This window comes from Pygocentrus nattereri, chromosome 3 (genome assembly GCF_015220715.1).
Source record: "Pygocentrus nattereri isolate fPygNat1 chromosome 3, fPygNat1.pri, whole genome shotgun sequence".
Lineage (NCBI taxonomy): Eukaryota > Metazoa > Chordata > Actinopteri > Characiformes > Serrasalmidae > Pygocentrus > Pygocentrus nattereri.
Window position 1 is genome coordinate 39614815 of NC_051213.1, and position 20383 is coordinate 39635197.

General features: G+C 37.0%; 1 protein-coding gene across 4 annotated transcripts in view; it reads right to left on the reverse strand.

Annotated features, from left to right (window-relative positions):
* Window positions 1–20383, reverse strand: part of LOC108439741 (guanine nucleotide-binding protein G(olf) subunit alpha) — a 53833-nt gene that overhangs the window by 12608 nt on the left and 20842 nt on the right. For all 4 annotated transcript variants that reach the window (XM_017718303.2, XM_037536855.1, XM_037536856.1 and 1 more), the window contains exon 5: window positions 18358–18455. In XM_017718303.2, the coding sequence (XP_017573792.1) occupies window positions 18358–18455 (98 nt within the window). The remainder of the gene's footprint in view (window positions 1–18357; window positions 18456–20383) is intronic.

The following is a 20383-nucleotide window of genomic DNA, read 5'->3' on the forward strand; positions in this document are numbered from 1 at the left end:
CTGATTCTTTCTTTCTTTCTTTTGCTTGGTGACCTGCCCCTCCCCCAAAATCCTGTTTTTGTGCTCATGCTTTCTCTGTCTTGTGCATCTGTGCATAGGTTGAAGCTTGTTCTATTTACAAGATTTTGCATCCAGATTTTTAGAAATGTTTATTTTGTGCCCTTCAATTTTTCTGAAGGGTGCAACACAAATATTAATAATTGATGCTACTATTGAAGCAACCCTGTGGCCACCAAGTATTATAATTAATGTTTGGGGGTCACATGGTCTCAAGAAGTTATGAGATTGCTGACAATACATTTAACTTATATAATGGAAATGAAACAGAACAGTGAATTGTTGGTAGAGTTAAAGTATATATTATATATATAACGTGTGTGTGTGTGTGTGTGTGTGTGTGTGTGTGTGTGTGTGTGTGTGTGTATATATGTATGTATGTATGTATGTATTGGGGCAGTCGTGGGCTGGAGGTTAGGGAACCGGATGGAAAGGTCACTGAATCAATCCACAGAGCCAACAGTACGTGACTGAAGTGTCCTTGAGCAAGACACCTAACCTTCAACTGCTCACTGTGGATTGGGCTGCCCACTGCTCCGGGCAAGTGTGCTCACTGCCCTCTAGTGTGTGTGTGCTCACTAGTGTGTATGTGGTGTTTCACTTCACGGATGGGTTAAATGCGGAGGTGAAATTTCCCCATTGTGGGACTAATAATGGTCTCTTAACCTTAATATATGGAGATGGAGTTACAAAACAGAGATCATTACATTAGAAAAAGGCAAGCTGGAATAGAGTTTTCAACTTCTTGTTGAACAAAGTGATGGAGGTACAAGTACATAGATGCTAGGCCTGCAACTCTTAAGGGTCAGTTTCCCAGACAGGGATTAAACCTGGTCCTGAACTAAATTTTGCTTTCAATGGAGAACAGAATCTGTGTATTCCAAGAATAGCCTTGACTAAAAAATGACTATAAAAGGAACCCTATTTCCAATAGCGCAATGCCTAGAGACAGACACAGAGGAGATGGGTTTCAGCGGAATGGAGGCTGAGCATAGAAAGCAGCCAGAGAAAAGACTCAAAAAAAAAAAGAAGAAGTATTTTACATCGAACACAGGAGGCCTGGGAGCATTACTTGCGTTCTGTTACAGGTTACGGACCTGTTAAATTATAATGTATAACCTAATCCAAATGAGTAATTCAATAATGTAATTTGATCAATTTTAATCACTTTTAGACTGCTTGTTTTTAATATATTCAACGAAAAAGGATAGAACAACCATTTTAAAGTGGCAGGCTGAGGAGTCCAAGTACTGTTAGGCTTTGTGTGCAAGTGTGGCATTTTGTCAATGTTGGTTATGGGGGACCTCCTGAGACAACATATGCCAAAGTTAATAGAGATTAAACATAATTTAATTTGTATAAAAAGCATTTTTTTAATCAAAAGAAGACAAATTACCTGGAAGTGGAAAATGAATGGAAGTAACATAATGGTGCTAACCAGTTTACCTCTTAGAATAGCACCAACTGATATGCATGAGTTATCCCCTAAGTTACATTAAATATTTGCTGTACTAAGAGTGCCTTATATACTCACAGCAGGCAGGTTTGATGTAATGAGGACCATTCTTGCCTAATGCCTACAGAAAGATAATTGGCTGATGGTAATTAAGGCACCAAGATATTACATTTTTATTAGAAATTCAGATTTTGACACAGTAAGTTTGAACTTTATACAACCAGTTGGAAAATACTAATTTACTTCTTAAAGAGCTTCTAAAAGACCTACAAGAACCAAAATAGTCTATGTTGAACATGTGACTAAGTATTCATGAGTTTCAGCTTTACTGTTCCAGTTTGAAGGGTTGACTGGGAGGTGGCAATCATTTTAAATGTCAACATATTTTTGAACTTTAAGATCAGGTTCTTGTGGTTATTTTGCTACTAGTTACATAAAAATGGTAAAACAAAAAAAGTGGGTAAAATCATAGGGCTAGTTTGCAAAAAATAAAAAATAAAGAAATAATTTGAGCACTGACACTTCAGAGATTTAAGAGTGCTTACTTGGAGATATCACTCGTTTCCTGATGATTTGCCAGTGTTAAGTCTATCAAATGGCTGAACGCTGATTAACTCATAGAAGTCTAAGTAGCAGTCAACCTTATAAACTCTACTGTTAGAACATGGTACAAGCATGTACCATGCTAATTTTTAGCTTGACTGCTTAGCTCAAAGGCTAAGAAAAAATTATGTATAGTTATATTTACAAGACAAAACGTAACGTAAAGCAGAGTAGGCAATATGATTATAAAGGCAAATAAGTTGGATGCATTATAAAGTGCACAAATACATACAGGCTGTTTAAAGAAAATGGCCATCTGAAAGTAAAAAAGGAAAATAATAGTAAGAACTCTTGATAAAAATTACTTCTGAAAACAAAATATGGGCCTAAGACTACCTAGGCAGTGAATGTGTGTTTGTGCTCATCTGTATCCAGTCAGGATGAACAGTCCATGATCAAAAGTTCCAAGTTGTTGTACATGTGCAGAAGTGTTCCAGGATCCAGTGGGACTGACTTGTCATCGAAGCTAAACCATACAGAAAACCAATCGGCAGCACATACAACAGTAGTGCAATGCATGAGTGTTGCTATTCTATTATCTATATATGTTCTCCATGTTCCAAAATTATATTCAATATCACAGTAAAATAACTTTCCCCTAAAAGTTTCACCCAAACATTACTAACTTTTAAGTAAATGCAAATTGCCATACTGAAAAACCATGCTGTTTCACACTCACTAGATTCACCACAATTCTGAAGCATCAAGAACAGCAGAAGGTAACTTAATAAAACTATATTTCAAGATACCAGGCAATATTTCTTTGGTTTGCAGTAAATTATTCTATACTTTTGATGGATTCTCTCACAAGGCATTCACCCCTCTGAGTCCTTGAAAAACCAGGAACAATTCTGGAAGTGCCCCTATATTAACATGAGTTCCTTTGTGTCTCAATAATGCTAAACCTAATAAATTATTAGGACTCTATTACTACTGAACTCGTTAAATGAGACTTTGTTTAATCTTTCTAGTAATGTGTGAGCAAGAAAATGAGGGGGTTACCTAACTGATGGTAATGAAATATTCTGGTGCGCTGCGCACGCTCTCAGATCTCCTTGCAGGACCATCCTGAACCATTTCCTTGGATGAGTTCTGTTACAGGTTACTCACCTATTAAATTATAATACTTAATCTAATCCAAAGAAGTAATACAATAATGTAATCTGATAAATTTTAATTACATTTGGACTACTTGTTTTCATATATTCAAAGAAAAAGACCATTTTAAAGTGGCAAGCCGAGGAGTGTGGGATTTTGTCAAAGTTGCTTATGAGGCATCTCCTGGGACAACATATGCCAAAGTTAACAGAAATCAAAAATGATTTCCATAAGAAGGATTTTATTTATCAAAGAAGACAAAGACAAAAATGGGTAATCTGTTTCAGCAGTCAGTGTTTCTGGAGTACCCAGGTTATCCCTTGGTTCTGTATTTCTGCTAGATTTGTGGGAATTTGCTGAAAGGTGTTCACTTACTGAACATTCACCCACATGTGTTAGAACTATCAATAAATTACCTCTTCTTGTGTTTATTGTCTTTCAGACTCAGCGCTCTCTATTGGTGCTGTACAAGAAGGAAAACTTTCACCAGTTTGTAGGTTTTGTTTTTCATGTTTGCTAGGAGGGCCCTGCTTCGGGAACAGGTTGTTTGGCATATGCTTTTTCAAAAGTGACATCAACAACGTTTGTGCTCACTAAAACAAAACCAAAAAAAAACCCCCAAAAAAACAAAAAACAAAACAAAACCAAAAAAAAAAAAAAAAAACAAAACAAACAAACAAAAAAAACCTACTGCTAGATAGGGTGTCAGGGACAATTAAAGCTGGAATAGCTACTCCAGGCTCTGATTCAAGGTTTCTTGAGAAATTGATTTAAACTTCAACATATCCCAAGTAAGGAATGGACTGTGCATTAGCACCCACAATTTCAAGTAGATTATTCATGAAATTAATGGGTAAACTGAAAAGATTGTCCTTATAAAATGGCCAGGCTATTGTGCTCACTTGAGAACCTGTTTCAAGTAAACAACTACAATCAACACAAGAAACAGACATTTTTGGTGTCAATGAGCTTTTCTAGGTAGCCTACTGTGTTGTGTAGTTTCAACACATGCTAATGTAGCCTCATTAAATTATTCTGAGCTATGAGTGGGATGTTGAGGTTAGTCAGTTTCTGCCCCCCCCCCCCCCCAAGAAAAACTAATCCCTAATTAAATGAGCTGTAATGGGAGAACCATTCTTTAAGTCCTTTCTACAAGTTAATTGAATTGAGACAATTTATAAAAACATAGAATAACATTTTTCTGTGGCCAAATAGTTTGAAACTTTCTTTTTTTGTTTTTTGTTAGAATAAATTTAGCATTAAATTTATTTTTAACATTACATTGCCCAAAAATAATTGGTCAAAACTTACCAAGAAAAGCTACTATGATGTACACTCATCAGGCATAACATTATGACCACCTCCTTGTTTCTATGCTCATTGTCCATTTTATCAGCTCCACTTACTATATGGGTGCATTTTGTAATTCTACCATTACAGACTGTAGTCCATCTGTTCATCTGCATACTTTGTTAGCCCCCTTTTACCCTGTTCTTCAGCGGTCAGGACCCTCATGGACCCTCACAGAGGGACAAATTTGTTTAGCCAGAATTGAAATTTGTTACTTATCTCTTGATCTGTAAAAAGCACCAGCTATGAAGCATTAACAGTGCAAGACAGATACTAAATAGATAGATACAAAATTTACACTGCATCTTAAAATTCATGCTAAAATGATTGTGTATTTTTGAAAGCCTGTTCTAGTTCTACTGACATGACATACAATTTCCTTTAAATTGTCCAAAACCAGTTTTATCGTGAGGCTACAAGACTGCTCGAGCTTCTTGAATAAAAGCATACACTTGAGTAGTTTTGGCATAGTTATGTTGCCAAAGGTCATGAAACCAAATTATTTTGTCCGGTTAACCACTCGAACAGTTTGGTGAGAACATTCTTTTCCCAGAGCATGTTTTCCCACCATGGTTGGGCCCTGCCAAAATGCAGTTAAAAGGTAGCTTATGTCCACAAAGAACAGTGGAAAAGTCTGCTCGCATAATCCTTTTAATATAAATCAATTAAAATGTCCTAAAAGTCATGACGTTCTGCAAACCCAAGCATTTTTGTTTGTTTAAATTAATCATGTCTCCATATTAATGGTAAATCCTTTGACCCTGAAACAATATCTTTTTTCTGTCCAGTAGAAACAAATTTCATAATGAATTCTCCTTCAGCCAGTTTGCTTGACAAATCCCCTAGGAAAAAACCCTGTGGATGCTATATATTGTATATATTGTATATGTATTTTGAGTATCAGTGCTCACACTTGGCGGGAAGTCGCTGGCTTTGACCTAGTTATTCAAATGCAAATTAATTAATCCAGTGAATACATCCTTGGATTTCTGTCCAAAATGCCACACTTTGTAAATTCTTCCAATCACATAGTCATGTCATAAACTCCATTTGATCTTCTTGGTACAATAAGTAACCATTATAGCCTTTTCCACATGTCACCTCCTCATCAGCACAGATCCTACAAAGCGTGAAAACACATCTGTTTGACTTATCGTACATACAGAATAACTCTGGGTAAAAGAGACCTCTGGGCATGTAGATTTAGATTCTTGCGATTCTGAAATACTCTGTGATTTCTCTGAAATCGTTCACTATCACAGTTGAATGGCCCAAGTTATTCCTGTTTATATCTGAAAGAAACCCAGGCTGTTTATGTATGTGTTTATGTCTGAAATGAGTGTTTATACGCATAACTTTATTTTCCTTGGTAATAAGCTGTGGTACAATTTTGTTCTTTGCTAGAAAACTGAGCACAAAATACAAGTCATAACTACAGCTGTTACAAGCAATCAAGATATTTTGTTTATATAGGTCTTTTCTAAAACATTTTAAAAACTTTGTGATGCAGTCATGACCTGTAGTACTCCAGTGGTGACCGTTATATGTAATAGTATAGATATAAATTGTAATGTGTTCATTTTGTTCGGCAAAACAAGACTAGACACAAATGCATATATCTGTGTCTGCGGACAAGGTAAAGTAGTTCTAATAAAATAATTTTTTTGGATGTGTCTTTCTTGGCTACACCAATGGGTGCTTTACAAATAGTCTGCAGACATCTGTGATGTTTGCTTGTTACAATATAAGGCCAATTACAGCTTTGCCAGTATTTGACTTTGCCGCAGTAACCCTTTTGTTTGTCATGTGAAAACATTCCTCAGATGTACAAAATCCTAAGACAATCAGGACAGTGTACTTTGACAGAGTCACACATAAAATTACAGCAGTAGGTGTACTTGCTGTGTGTGACAGACTTTGCAGCACACAATAGTAACGCAGAGAAAACCTTTTACATTTACAATACTTTTACAAATACCATAATAATGGTTGTTCAAAGAATTTTTTTCATAATTTTTAATGTTTAAAAGTTGTTCGAAAATGAGCAAAGTAGACACTAAATGTTCTACTGAAACACCCATGTTATTTACAATGTCTTAAAGTCTTAAAGCCTCCTTTTAACATTCATTGTTGTTAAAACTGGTTTCATCACTACCACCAAACTACATGTGTAGCAGGCACTTTTGTAAGCATTTAATATAAAAAATATAACTAGATGCTTACTCTTTTTCATAAGAATTCCTAATGCCAAATTACTGTTCATCATTTGTGAATAAACTATTCTGCCTCAAAAGTTTCTCACTATTTTGACAAACAGTGTGAGGGAATCATCAGCCAGTAATTTTTCATGAACAGATTTCACATAATTCAGAAAATGTTTGGCATTCTACTTTGTTTGTTTGCCATATTACTGGCATAAATAAACTTTTACAGATTTAAGAGTACAAAATCACCTGGCCCCAGTGAAAGTTGTCTGTCTTAATGCAACAAAGCATCTACTTCACAATGTGTGGCCCGTGTGAACTGAATAAAATTCAAACCAGGATCTAGATCCAAGAAATTTATTTGAAAATTGTATTTGCTGTGATGAAACAGTTGTCAGTGTCTCCCATTCAACACACCCTCAACAGGGACTGCTGTCTGAATAACCCTCAGTGTCCATGTGTATTATGGTGGGTCCTCCCTGAGTCCCTGACATCCTCAATAAAAACATTGTTGTTAGGTCCTTCGTTTGTGTGTGGGGTAGAATTTCATCAATTCCATTCATCATGTGACAGTATATGTGATGCATGCTCCTACTGTTAGCAAATTGGCTGTGTTGGAAATGATAACACTTGGTCTTTCTTGAGTGATCCCAATTGTTGACGTAAGCAGTGGGCTTAATTAAGCTGAAGTCTTTTCACCTACATTTTGGTGAGTGTTAAGGAACACCTCGTCCCCATCTTTAACTGTAACATAAGCAAATTCAAGCAAGTGAAGATAAACATTGACATCAGAGTGAGGCCCTAAATGCTCATGGGAAAAATAATTCAATTCAAGTTTATTTGTATAACACTTTTTACAATGATTTTGGCACAAAGCAGCTTTACAGAAGTTTGAAAACATACAGTTACAACATATATCCTCCAGTAAGCAAGCCAGAGGCGACGGTGGCAAGGAAAAACTCCCTCAGACTGGAGGAAGAAACCTTGAGAGGAACCAAGACTCACAAGGGGAGATCCATCTAAGTATTTACAATTTAATAAGCTAAATGCCAAATAAAAGCTAAGAGGATCTCTGTTTGAAGGCTGGATGGTAAAGCTTTAGAAACTGCACTGGTAATCTGAGGCAATCTGTGAGGCACTCTCTAACTTAGTCTTTATGAAAAGTGGAAGTGAGCTGAAACAGTCTCATCCTCTCAATGCTGGTACATCTGGATGGCACAGCCATGTAACTGAGGGTGTTGCAGTTGGCACAAATGAACAGGAGAGCGGTTTGGTGATATGTGAGGAGGAGGCCCTGATGATCAGCCTTCCAACAGCGTTCAGCAGGACAGGAGGGCAGTCATTATCTCAGGAAGAGTAAAATAACTTCTCCAAAACTTTTCACACTACCCCAAGGATGGGCCCTGTCCTGTGACCAGGCCTGCGCTGACTATTTGACTATACTGACTATACTAGTTATGCTGGACATGAAACTGGGGTTTCAGTATCAATGGAACACTTAATTTGGGCAAGTTCTTCACTGTGTACTTCCTATCCCATTCCTATTCCTATTGAGTGATCCCAATCACTCAATTTAGAAACATCTGTCAGTGAATGCACATAAGATTGGATGAGACCGGAAACCACATGTTCGGAATAAACATCTGAGAGAAGTCTTAACTGCATCACAATTATCTGGAGAAGGCCTATGTCATGGCAACTGGCTTTCAAACCTTTGTACTGCAGAACCTGACTCAAACTCAACAATAACTGTGTTCTGAAACGCAGTTATGGTTAGAGAGAGTAGGCAATAGGGTTTCAAAAGCAAATGAGTTGATAACAGAGTGCACATGTACCTTTAGACTGTTAAAAGAAAGCAGCCATTTGAAAGAAAAATAAAAATGGGAAATAATGAAAGCTCTTGATAAAAATGAGTTCTGAAAACAAAATATGGGCCTGCAGTGAATTTGTTTGTGCTCATGTGTATCCAGTTAGAATGAACAATTCATGGTCAAAAGTTTTAAAGCTCTGGCTGCACAGAAAAATCTGCAGTACATACAACAGCAGCGCAATGCAAGAGTATTGTTATTCCATTATCTATGTCTGTTCTCCATGTTTCAAAGTTATATTAAAAATCACAGGAACAATTTCCCAAAAACACACACATATACTGCACAGTAAATCAGGGACAAACTATTTTTTTCGCCCAAAATTCTAACACTACTATTACGATTTTCTCAGAAAACAATATATCTGCCCAAAACATTACTAATTACTTTCCTGGATTGGGGATTTGACTTGACGGAAGGGCTTGTGCAGGGTAGCCTCAATACACATTAAAATTGCATCTCTGACTGCTGTGTGTGTTTATACACCAAACAACAGTTCTGAGTATTCAGTCTTTTTGAAGCGAGTGGGTGGGGTTCTGGGAAGGGCCCCTACAATTTCCCAGTCATTGCCCCTACAGTTTTGGTCTTGCAGGGAGATTTCAAAGCTCAGGCTGGCAATGACTGGGAAACTTGAAGGGGGTGATTGGGAGGAACAGCCTCCCTGATCTAAACCATTTCAACTCCCACCTCTGGAAGAACTTTACTCATTTGGCAGAAGAGGTAGGGAACATGGAGTCTGAAAGGACCCTGTTAAAAACCTCCATTGTGGAAGCAGCCAGGCATAGCTGTGGCCAAAAACCTGTTGGTGCTACACCTGATGGTAGAAGAAGAACTCCCTGGAGGAGGAGAAGAATCCCAAAGGAGGTCATCAAGCTGAAGGAGGTATGTTGGGGACCATTTGGCCTGGAGGACTTCCGACTCAGCAGACAAGTACGAACGGGCTGAAACAGCAACAGCAGCAGCAGCGGCAGAAGCAAAATCCAGAACACAGGAGGAATTTGGAGGGGCCATAGAAAAAGACTTTTGGCTTGGCTTCAAAGAGGTACTGGACAACTGTCCAGCAACTCGAGAGTAGTGTGGGCTGATGGAGGTCACGGAGGTAACTGGCAAGCTCCTCAGGGGCAAGACATCAGGGGTGGATGAGATTTGCCGGAAATGCTTAAGGTTCTGGATGCTGTGGGGCTGTCATAGCTTGCATGCCTCTGCAATGTCACATGGACCTCAGGGACAGTACCATTGGACTCACAGATCGGGGTAGTGGCCCTCATTTTTAAGAAATGGAATCAGAGAGTGTGTACCAGTTACTGGGGTATCACACTGCTCAGCCTCCATTGAAAAGTTTATGCCAAGGTACTGGAAAGCAGACTCCAAATGACAGTTTGGAGATTGAGGTGTAACAATGCAGATTCCAGCTATTTTCCCCCTTGCACAGATTGTTGAGGGGAGTTTGCCAACCCTGTGTACCTGTGTTTTGTGGACTTGGCAAAGGCTTACGACCATGTTCCCTGAGATCTCCTATTGGAGGTCCTCTGGGAACATGGGATGCTGGGGACACTACTCCAGGCCATTCGGTCTCTGTAAGCCCAGAGTGAGAGCTATGAATATATACTCAACAATAAGTCAAGCTTGCTCACTGTGGGCGTTGGACTCCACTCCTGTTTCTGCTTTTCGCTGATGATGTCCTTTTGGCTTCATCACATGGATGCCTCACTGGAGCAGTTTGTGTGAAATGATTAGAACTTCCAAGTATGAGGTAGGGATTAGAACCTCCAAATCCATGGTCCTTGCCCCTTCCAGGTAAGGCAAGAGGATTTGCCCCAGGTGGAGGAGTTTAAGTATCTCAGGGTCTTGTTCATGAGTGATGGGAAGAGGGACCATGAGATCCGGCCCAGGACAGGACAGCCGGCAGCAGTAATGCAGTTGTACCATACTGTAGTGGTGAAGAAGACATAAGACAATGCTCTCTGTTTACCAGTCAGTCTACATCTCAACCCTCACCTATGGTCATGACATGTGGGAAATGGACAAAAGAATGAGATTGCAGGTAGAAGCAGCGAAAATGAGCTTTCTTAGCAGGATGGCAGGCTACACTCTCATCTATTGAAGTAGAGCTGCTACTGTTCCTTCTTGGGAAGAGCCAATTGAAGTGGTTCAGGCATCTGATTAGTATGCTCTGTGGATGTCTTCCATTAGAATTTTTCCAGGCATGGCTGACTGAGACAAGACCCTGAGGTCTATCTCTCCAAGTTCATCTGGAAGCAGTTTAGCATACCCCTGAGTTCCACACCCCTGAGTTCTGTACTTCCTCTAGCATACAAGCAAGTAGTCCATAAAGAACACACTGGTCTAGATGCAGTAAAGAGGGTCTCAGCTAGAGAATAAAAAACAATGGGATAAAAAGATTCCTAATCGGTGCTAAGGAATATACAAGTAGTGTGAGGTGTCTGTTCATCTTCAGAAATGGTAAGTAACGAAGTACACTTAAATAATTTGTTTCAGGTAACTGTATTTGAGTATTTCTGTCGCTCAATACTTCTAACTATTATTCACTACCTTTAAAAAGTAAAATCTGTACTTTTTACTCACTACATTTTCAAAATAGACTTGCTACTTCAGTTTTAACAATCTGTTCATTTATTTTATCTCTCCTTTATTTATGTTTTTTTAATCAGGCAGTTGTATTCAGGCACGTAATGTTACTGTGAAGGAGGGGGGAGTGAGGGATTTACTGATTGTATCTGAGACTTGTACACTGGATAGAGGCTAGGTAAAGCTGAAGTTAGCTTCATTTCCTGTTCCACCTTAATTGATGTAGTAGTTACGTTCAGATGCCTGTACCGATGTTACTATTAAGTCATTACAATTAAAACAAACAGACAGTGAACATGTTTCATACCTGTTATGGCAATATGTTTCTGTGTGAAGCGATGGTAAGGTTAACTGTTTAAAAGCTGATGCATTGGTTTTCCTTGTCTTCGCACATCAGCTGTTTAACTTTCATGTCGTATTCATCTGGGTCTGCCCGCTGTGGCAGTAACCTGTGTTTTTGGCTCAGGTAATTATTACATTTTAAATTCATACATCTTTAAACTTTTAAGTTTAACTTTGTATAGGTCTCAGGAGCAAATAGGTCTGTATAGGTCATAGGAGCAAACTCATGCTTTATAGTCAAGGTGCCACGGTGTTGGTTGTGTTTGTGTGAATCTAGCTTTCTGACTGATTGCTATTTTTTTGTGTCAGGGAGGAAACGTTGGAATACACAGAGCGATGACTGAAAGACTGTTAGGAATAGCCTATAGCTAACTCCCGATCTGAAAACATGTCCCTAGATTAACTACCCTACTACCCTAGATAAAGTTACAGTCTACTAAAAAAAAAAAAAGCAGAAACCATATCTGAACTCTAAAAAGGCAGCCCCAAAATTAAATACGAAAAGGCAAAAAAAGGGGAAAGCAAGCATTTGACCCACCACTATTCAATGATAAAACCTTTTGAATAAGTTCAGGATGCTTATATTAAAAAGAATCTCTCATCAGACATGATGTGCAGGTTTCAGTAACCGCATACTAAACATTCAACTAACGTTACAAATTATATATATATAATATATACCATATACCATTGAGAATTATACCTCAATCTATATTAATGTATAAGTGTATCTGTTTTTACATTTATGTAGCTGCAAGACTGTCTGGTAGAAAAGATGGATGATGGATCTTCCAGTAGGACAATGATCCAAAACTTTCAAATCTACACAAAACATTGGTCACTGCAGGGGTGACCGTACTTGTGACATGCTTTGAGGAAAATATTCTTAAATTTGTGAAATTTTCTTAAAATAGCTGCACCTCACAGAGCTGTTTCAATTATTGCTTTTATTCTCTGTTTAACACCAAAGTGATAAACAACAGACATTTTATACCCTTTTATATTTACTAATGGCGCCAATAATTTTGGAGGTAAACATAAATGCTGCTACCAGCTTTGATTGTAATTCTGATGACACGACTATCAAGGAGTTCATGGTACAATGACAAAAATCACCCCAGCGAAGTAACAGAATATAGCTGGAGTCATACCTTAATGTTACCATACACATCAATGCTTTAAATTTATTACGTTTATTTCTACTCCAGACTGTTCACTACCCAATACACTCTTATTTATTCTCTGAAGTAAACACAAATGAGAGTATTCTGATGCTGCAGGAAACGTATGTGGGCTGCACAAAGAGTTCAGACTGATTGCTGCCTCAAATCAGATATGAACGGAGTCTAGCAAGCCTAGCTGGAGTGCACAGCTGGCAAAATCACGGTGCTTGTTATGCTCTATCACAGTGACAGTTAGAGATGCACTGATACCATTTTTTCCCTTCTAATACAAACACAGATAGCTGATCCTTAAATATATGCTGATACAGAGTACAGATACCAATATTAACTCTATTCTGTAAGTCCTGATATTTATACAATTACATTTTTAAATACTTTATTTTGGTAAAATCTATGTTCTGTGTCACAAATAAAAGAGCGTGACTAGATGGCAACCCATTTTTCTTTATTTACTATATGTATTTATATAATTAGCAATATGACTCATGTTTAACAACTTAAGTAAATGTAAATTATATTTATTGCACAAAATAGTTAAAAAAAGAGAACTAAATAATGTATAGATAAACATGGTTTGCTCACTCAAGCACACTGTAATTTCTCTGGCTAGGGAAAAAAAAACATCCTAAATGTTTCACATCCAAAATATACATATCCCATTTGATCACACTTACATCTATGAGCGTCAGACTCTGCCAGTAAATAACACTTTCGTTGACAGTGTCAGTAGCAGTGACTTTCAGCATTTTTTTCTGGCTTGACCAGTATTGTGCCACAAGAGTGCAGCTACTGAGTGCTGCTGACTGACCAAGGCACACCTCAGGCCTAGCAGACACACTAGCTTGGCAAGCAGGCTTTTACGCTAAAGGCCAAAACTAAAGGCAACTAAAGGCAAAACTAAAGGTTCCTGCCACACCCTCAGCAACAATCTAAACTAACATTTTCATTAAGCTGTGTCTCACACCTCTTAAAAAAATAGAAAAAGAAAAGAAAATCGAAGCAGCTGACAGAGTGACAAAAAAGGAATTGCTTTTTATGTCATGCTAATGGCTGGTCATGATAAACCTATATAGAGGTAGGTAGTAACTAGTTACATTTACTCAATACATGTACTTAGGAAAAAAAATGTATTCTCTCCTGAGTATTTACTTTTACTTCTACTAAAATATATTGAGGAGTAAAGGAATTTTATTAATCTGTTACAATTTAGCCATTCATATTTAGATATTGCAACCTTCAATACATTTTGAAATTAAACACCTTTTTTGGGTTTAATTACAAAATGTATTGAAGGCTGTAACATTCGTACTACTTTGTGATTGGTTACATCACATCTCTGACCTGGGATTTTTTAAATTTTTTTATTTATTATTTATTTCAGACCAAAAAATACACAATCTTCAGTTCCTGTTCAGTTACTGAAAAACACTAGATGTACTAAGACGTTCCACTGCAGTACTCAGTATATAAGTAGATTTTTTTCTCCACTACTTTTGTATTTCTATTCAAGCTGTTCTGGGGAAAGTACTTTTACTTTTTTCTTATTTATTTTATGCAAGTATCAATACTTTTACTTAAGGATTGATTTAGGTTACTAAATCAATTAGGTTCCTGCTTCAGCAAGTGGAACCTCAGACAGCAAACTTGGTTAGCTAACATCTCTGAAGAACATCAGGCTGCTTTCATACTTAGTTAATTTTCTAAACTCCGCACTACAGTTTAAATTTAATGTGATATTTTATCTTTTTCCTTTGGTTCGGGTTGTAGACTGAGAGGGCTAAAGTGGACTAAATTACATGCATGTGTTTGCTATTTGGTCAGACGTTTTGCAGGGATGCAAGCACAGAAAAACATAAAATAGAGACTCTTATCATCTGTGTGTATATCAATTTACATTTAACCAATCAGGTCACTGATGTTGGCAAAAAAAAAAAAGTTTCACTATCATAAAGAAATGCATATTATTATTATATTGCTCCAATAATCAAACGCATATTATTTTATTAGTTATCTCTCCTTTTTCTTTTTTTACCGGTGCCTCCTATGCAGGAACAATATGAGCATTTGTAAAAAGTAACAAAGCAGCAGACTGGGCAGACAGTACAGCAAAAAGGTGCACTGAAAAAAACATGCTCTGGCATTTAATCCTCTTGTGAATTAGCGCAGTTCAGTTGTTTAGTGTGGAGTGTTTGCATGTCAAAATACAACTAAAGAAAAAGTTTGACAGGTTTGCACCATCCACGGCAGGTGTGAAAGCACATCCCAGTGGAAACAGAGATTCCGATTGTCTGTGCCACTGAGTTTTACTGTGCCTATTTGTGCTGGTCAGTGCTTCATGTAGTTTAGGGAAAGCGGAGGATTTTATGTGAGCATCCAGACCTCAAAAAGGAGTGGCCACTATCCTATATTTACATTTTTGGCATTTGGCTGATGCGCTTATCCAGAGCGACTTACAATTTGATCATTTTACACAAGTAGGCGAAGGTAGTGTTAGGAATCTTGCCCAAGGACTCTTATTGGTATAGTGTAGAGGGCTTACCCAGATGGGGGATTGAACCCTGGTCTACACTGTAGAAGGCAGAGGTGTTAACCACTACTCTACACCAACCACAACAAAGGATGTCATTTAATGTATAAAAAAAATTGTTTAAGACCACTGCCCTATCGGACGCATTAGAAGCACCAGTTCAATAAAGTCAGGCTCTCAGATGGTGGTTAGAAGAAATTTTAAACATTTTAATGATCAAACCCTTTTAAATGATCTAGCGCTAAGTGACATCAATTACACTTCTGAAATCCTGGATATCGATTAAGTGCTAGACCATTTTTGCAAAACTTTCCTGTCAATGGTAAATAAGCATGCCCCCTATAAAAACATGAGAATCAGATATATAGTGATCCTTCGTTTTTCGTGAGGGATGCGTTCCAAGACTACCTGTGAAAAACGAATTTCCGCGAAGTAGAGGAAAGATATTTTTTAATGTATTTAACGAGTATTTGGACTTTTATAACCCTCCCTGTACTGTTAACAACTCACCCTTTGCATTAAACAGTCATTCTATAATGTTTTTTAGCTGGAACTACATGTGATATCCTACCAGTTTCTTTAATAAAGTAATTACTAATCTTCTCAGCAATAGTCATCATTTTTCGTTTGCGTTTAGCCACAGTACCAGCCTTGGATGAAGAAGCACGCTTGTAAGCCATTGCAGAGGGTCAAAATCGCAAAGAAATGCAAAAAACACACTGCACAAAGTAAAGATCTTTCAAAATACCAATCACAGGCCAGAATACAAAATGGGAGTCTGTGATTCGTCATCTCTAACTTTCACACCAATAAGCCCCCTTGAAAAAACGCGAAATAGTGAATCCGCGAAAGATGAACTGCACAGTAGTGAGGGATTACTGTAGATCAAATCCGTGGTTCAATTCAGAAATATCTTCTTTGCTCAACGCAGGAAAAAAAGCATGGGCCCTAGCTAGAAGAAATGGTGACAAAGGCCACTGTGTTACCTTCAGGCAGCTGAGGAATAAATGCACTTCACACATCAGAAAAGCTAAAGCAGAATTCTATCTTTTAGATATTTATGAACTCAGCTACAAATTCCTCTAAATTCTGGAAGACAATTAATTTGTTCAATAACAAATTAGTGCCCATTCCAAATCATATTGTAATTAACAATCAACAGTTTACTGATCAGGGAGAGATTTGCCAAGCATTTAATACTTACTTTGTAGCCACTGGACATTTATTTGATAATGTTGACATGGAAGCACCTTTTAATGAAATAGATAAACCCTCTACTGTAAGACGTGGTCTCTTTACAATTCACCGATTTTCTCCCAACTTAGTGGCACTTAATACCATCACGACTAAAAAAAAAAGTACAGGAGAGGAGTATGGACCCCTTTTTTCTAAGGCTTGCGACCCCTTTTATTTTAGAACATTACATTTATATTTAACCTATCCATTTTATCAAGCAGAATTCCCAGTACCTGGAAAACAGCACAGATAACTCCACTTCACAAAGGAGGTGATGCCGCTAATCTTAATAACTACAGACCCATCTCAAAACTGTCATGCTTTAGTATGTCATGAAACTTTAGTAAATGACCAACTCAAGATATTTCTGCACAGAAATTCAATCTTATCAGAGTACCAATCTGGTTTTAGAGAAAAGCACAGCACAATCTCTGCAACTACTCTCATCTTAGACAATATTTTCAGTGCCATTGATAAAAAGAAACATTGTGCAGCCATTATCATTGACCTCTCTAAAGCCTTTGATACAGTTGATCATTCCCTACTCTTAAAAAGTCTACAAAACATTGGTTTCAATCAGTAGATAAACTACAGCGTTCTTTGTCCTACAATCAGCTTTTTACAACCATAAACTAGTTTTAAATGCTGAGAAAACTAAAAGACCACTGAAGCAATGTTATTGCCTGTTCTGGATTATGGTGCTGTGGTATACAGATATGCCATAACTACTCTGAAATCTGTAGACTCTGTACCAAGCTACCTTAAGATTCATTACTGGTGACCCCCACAACACCCATCATTGTATAGTATATGAAAAGGTTGGCTGGTCATCTCTGTTTGTGCATTGAGAGACACACTGGCTTCTTTTTATCTATAAAGTGCTCACTGGCCATCTGCCATCGTATATCATAGAAATGATATATCAATGTAAATTATGTAGTTTATCAGACTTGTTTCAGTGATTGGATCACCTTTCAGGTGCCAAGAGCTTTTACAGAGCTGGGAAAATGTGCTTTTAGCTACAATGCACCAGCGAGCTGGAATTCATTAAAGAAAACTCTAAAGCTTCGCTCTCTGGTGTCGCACGAACATTTTAAACTTTTAGTCTCTAACCACCTCTGTACAGCCTGAAACTGCTTTATTTTGATTTTGCTTTATTTTTAATATGACTTCTGGTATGTTTTAACTATGTCCTAGCTATCATTTTCACTTTTACTTTTTTTTTCTTTTGTACTTTTACTTTTACTTATCATTCTTCTTATTTTATTAGTATACCTTTTATTTTATTATTGTCAATTTGTCTTTTTGTCAATGTGTTTTCATTCATTTGTTTTTGTTCATTTTATCCCTATCTGCTCTGTTACTTGAGTAGTTATATTGTAACTTTAAAGATTTATTGACTTAACAGTTTATTAGTACCTTCTTATTATTAAATTTTACTTTTATTATTTTTTGTATTTAATTATAACATGGTTCTTTTTTTTTTGTTGTCTTTTTTTACTATACAACTTCTCACCCTGATTCCTGTCCTACTCGGCTAAGTTGAAAATGAGAGCCTCCCTCAATGTATTCTGAGTTTAAATAAAGGTTGCATGATTGATCTGATGATATTAACAGTAATTTTCCTTTGTCAGCATCTATCGTTGTGACACAATGACATTTTTTCACTTGATCATCATGACATGCAGTTGTAAAATCATAATAACTATACTCTGCACTCTGAGAACTCATGTTATTCTTACACACTTTTCCATACCCCTTTACAGCAGTAATATTGTTTTGCAGCGTACTGCTGCATTTTTAGAGCATATTCAACGATGAAAGACAACAGAATAGCACTTACTAACGTGCACAGTCGATGAGCTGGTATTCATTGGACCTCTCATAGCATGCCTTCACTCCTTCATCATCCCAAAGTTTCTTGGCATGGTCAAAAAACTCCTAAGGGGAAGATATGAACTTTTGTAAATAGCAAATTACAAAATTATATAATTAGCAAATAATCTCTTGTTAAATAATCACAATACAGAAGTTTTTAGCCACTATATTACAATTGTATATTAAGTTGTAACAAAAAATGAAGTTGTAGATATTTAAGATGGAAAAATTTTATGCAAATTGTGTACCTGGTGTCATAAAATGTTGCTATTGGTTGGCAAGATTTCATGCAATACTTTGCAATCAGGGTGAAGGAGACTCCTAAAGTTCTAAGGACCAAATTATTAACCCTCCTATTATCTTTGGGGTCACTTTGACTCCATTAAATGTTCTCAATGTCCTGTACACATTTTGTACACATCAGTATTCTTTGAGGTCAATTTGATGCCAGGCTGTTTTAGCTGTACACAACATTTTCACTATTCCTTGATTTTGGATGATACAGGTCACTATAATATCTAATTTCATATTCTTCATCAAACGTACCTCTGCTTTAGTGCTCCTTACCTAACACAATAACATAACATTACCTGTAGTAATGAGAGAACTACTGATAGTTCACATACCATGGGGGAGGGGGAATATATTTCCCAAGATAACTTTTATATTTCCCAGAGATTTAAATTGTTGGGGTCAAATTGACCAAAGTGATATAGATGTTAGTAAATTTGAGGATAATAGGAGAATTAAACAATTAAACAACTCTAAAATGGAAAACTTTTGTTTTGTTTTTTTATAGACATGCACATTAATCAACATCAGCTTTATCAAGATGGCTAAATATCATCCTTGCAGTCCCTAAAAAGGTTGATGCTATGCAAGCAGAAAGTTCATGAAATCACAACTACTTGTCCTCGGACAGGTGTGCTACACAAGATTTCACAGATTCATTTCAGACTATGATAAGAAAGCTATAATAAAAGCCAGCAGAAGAGTTGCAGGAAAACCTGAAGGCAGCTGGAACATAATTACACAATTAAGGGAAAGCAACAAACTGCACCGCAATCTTCTCTGTTCATACATCCTATGCAAATCTACTCAGCTAAAAAGGATGATCATTTGCACAAGGATTCAAATACATTCAGATAAAAAAAGATGATTTAAAAAAAAAAAAAATACATACTTTAATATAATTAAGGCAAGGCTAACATCCACCAACCTAGGGCTAAAATATACAGTGCCTTACAAAAGTATTCAGATTTCTGAAAATCATCAGATTTGTTTGGATTACAAACACTTACATAAACTGTTACAGCCAGGCATTTTGGATTTAAAATCAATATTTGTAATTTTCAAAAAATAAAACATGAAAGTATTCAGCCTGCAAAGACTAGTACTTGATATAACTGCCTTTTGCTGCAACAACAACTTTAAACACTGATGCTTGGGACTGCAATTTTGATACAGCGCCACAGATTCTCGACTGGATTGAGATCTGGACTTTGATTTGGCCTTTGAAGAACATTCACCTTTTTGCCTTTGGCCTTGTGATTGGGATCAAAGTTGAAATTTCTCCCAAGCTTTAGTTTTTGTTAGTAGACTGAAGCAGGTTTCTGCAGTATCATTCTGTATATTGGACCATATGGACACCCTTAAAGTTTGACAAGACGCTTAGTCCCCACAAAATTTCCAAGTGGCCAGTGAAGCTAAAAAAAAAGCAAATATCCTTGAGAAGCAGCATGTGTGTGATTTGAATTGAACTTTGAATTATTAGATGATAAGAAAAACAATCGGAGCAAAATGTGTGATAAGAGGTTGAGATGCCACATAGACAAAGAAGTACTGCTTGGGTACATGTCATGGCTACACATCAGCATCACTTAAGTGCAGTGAAGTACAAGTGAACATGCCTCTGACTCAGCTTAGTCACTTCAGGCAATAAATAAGCAAATAAAAAAATTCTTGCTCCTTCTGTATGGAATCTCTTTATG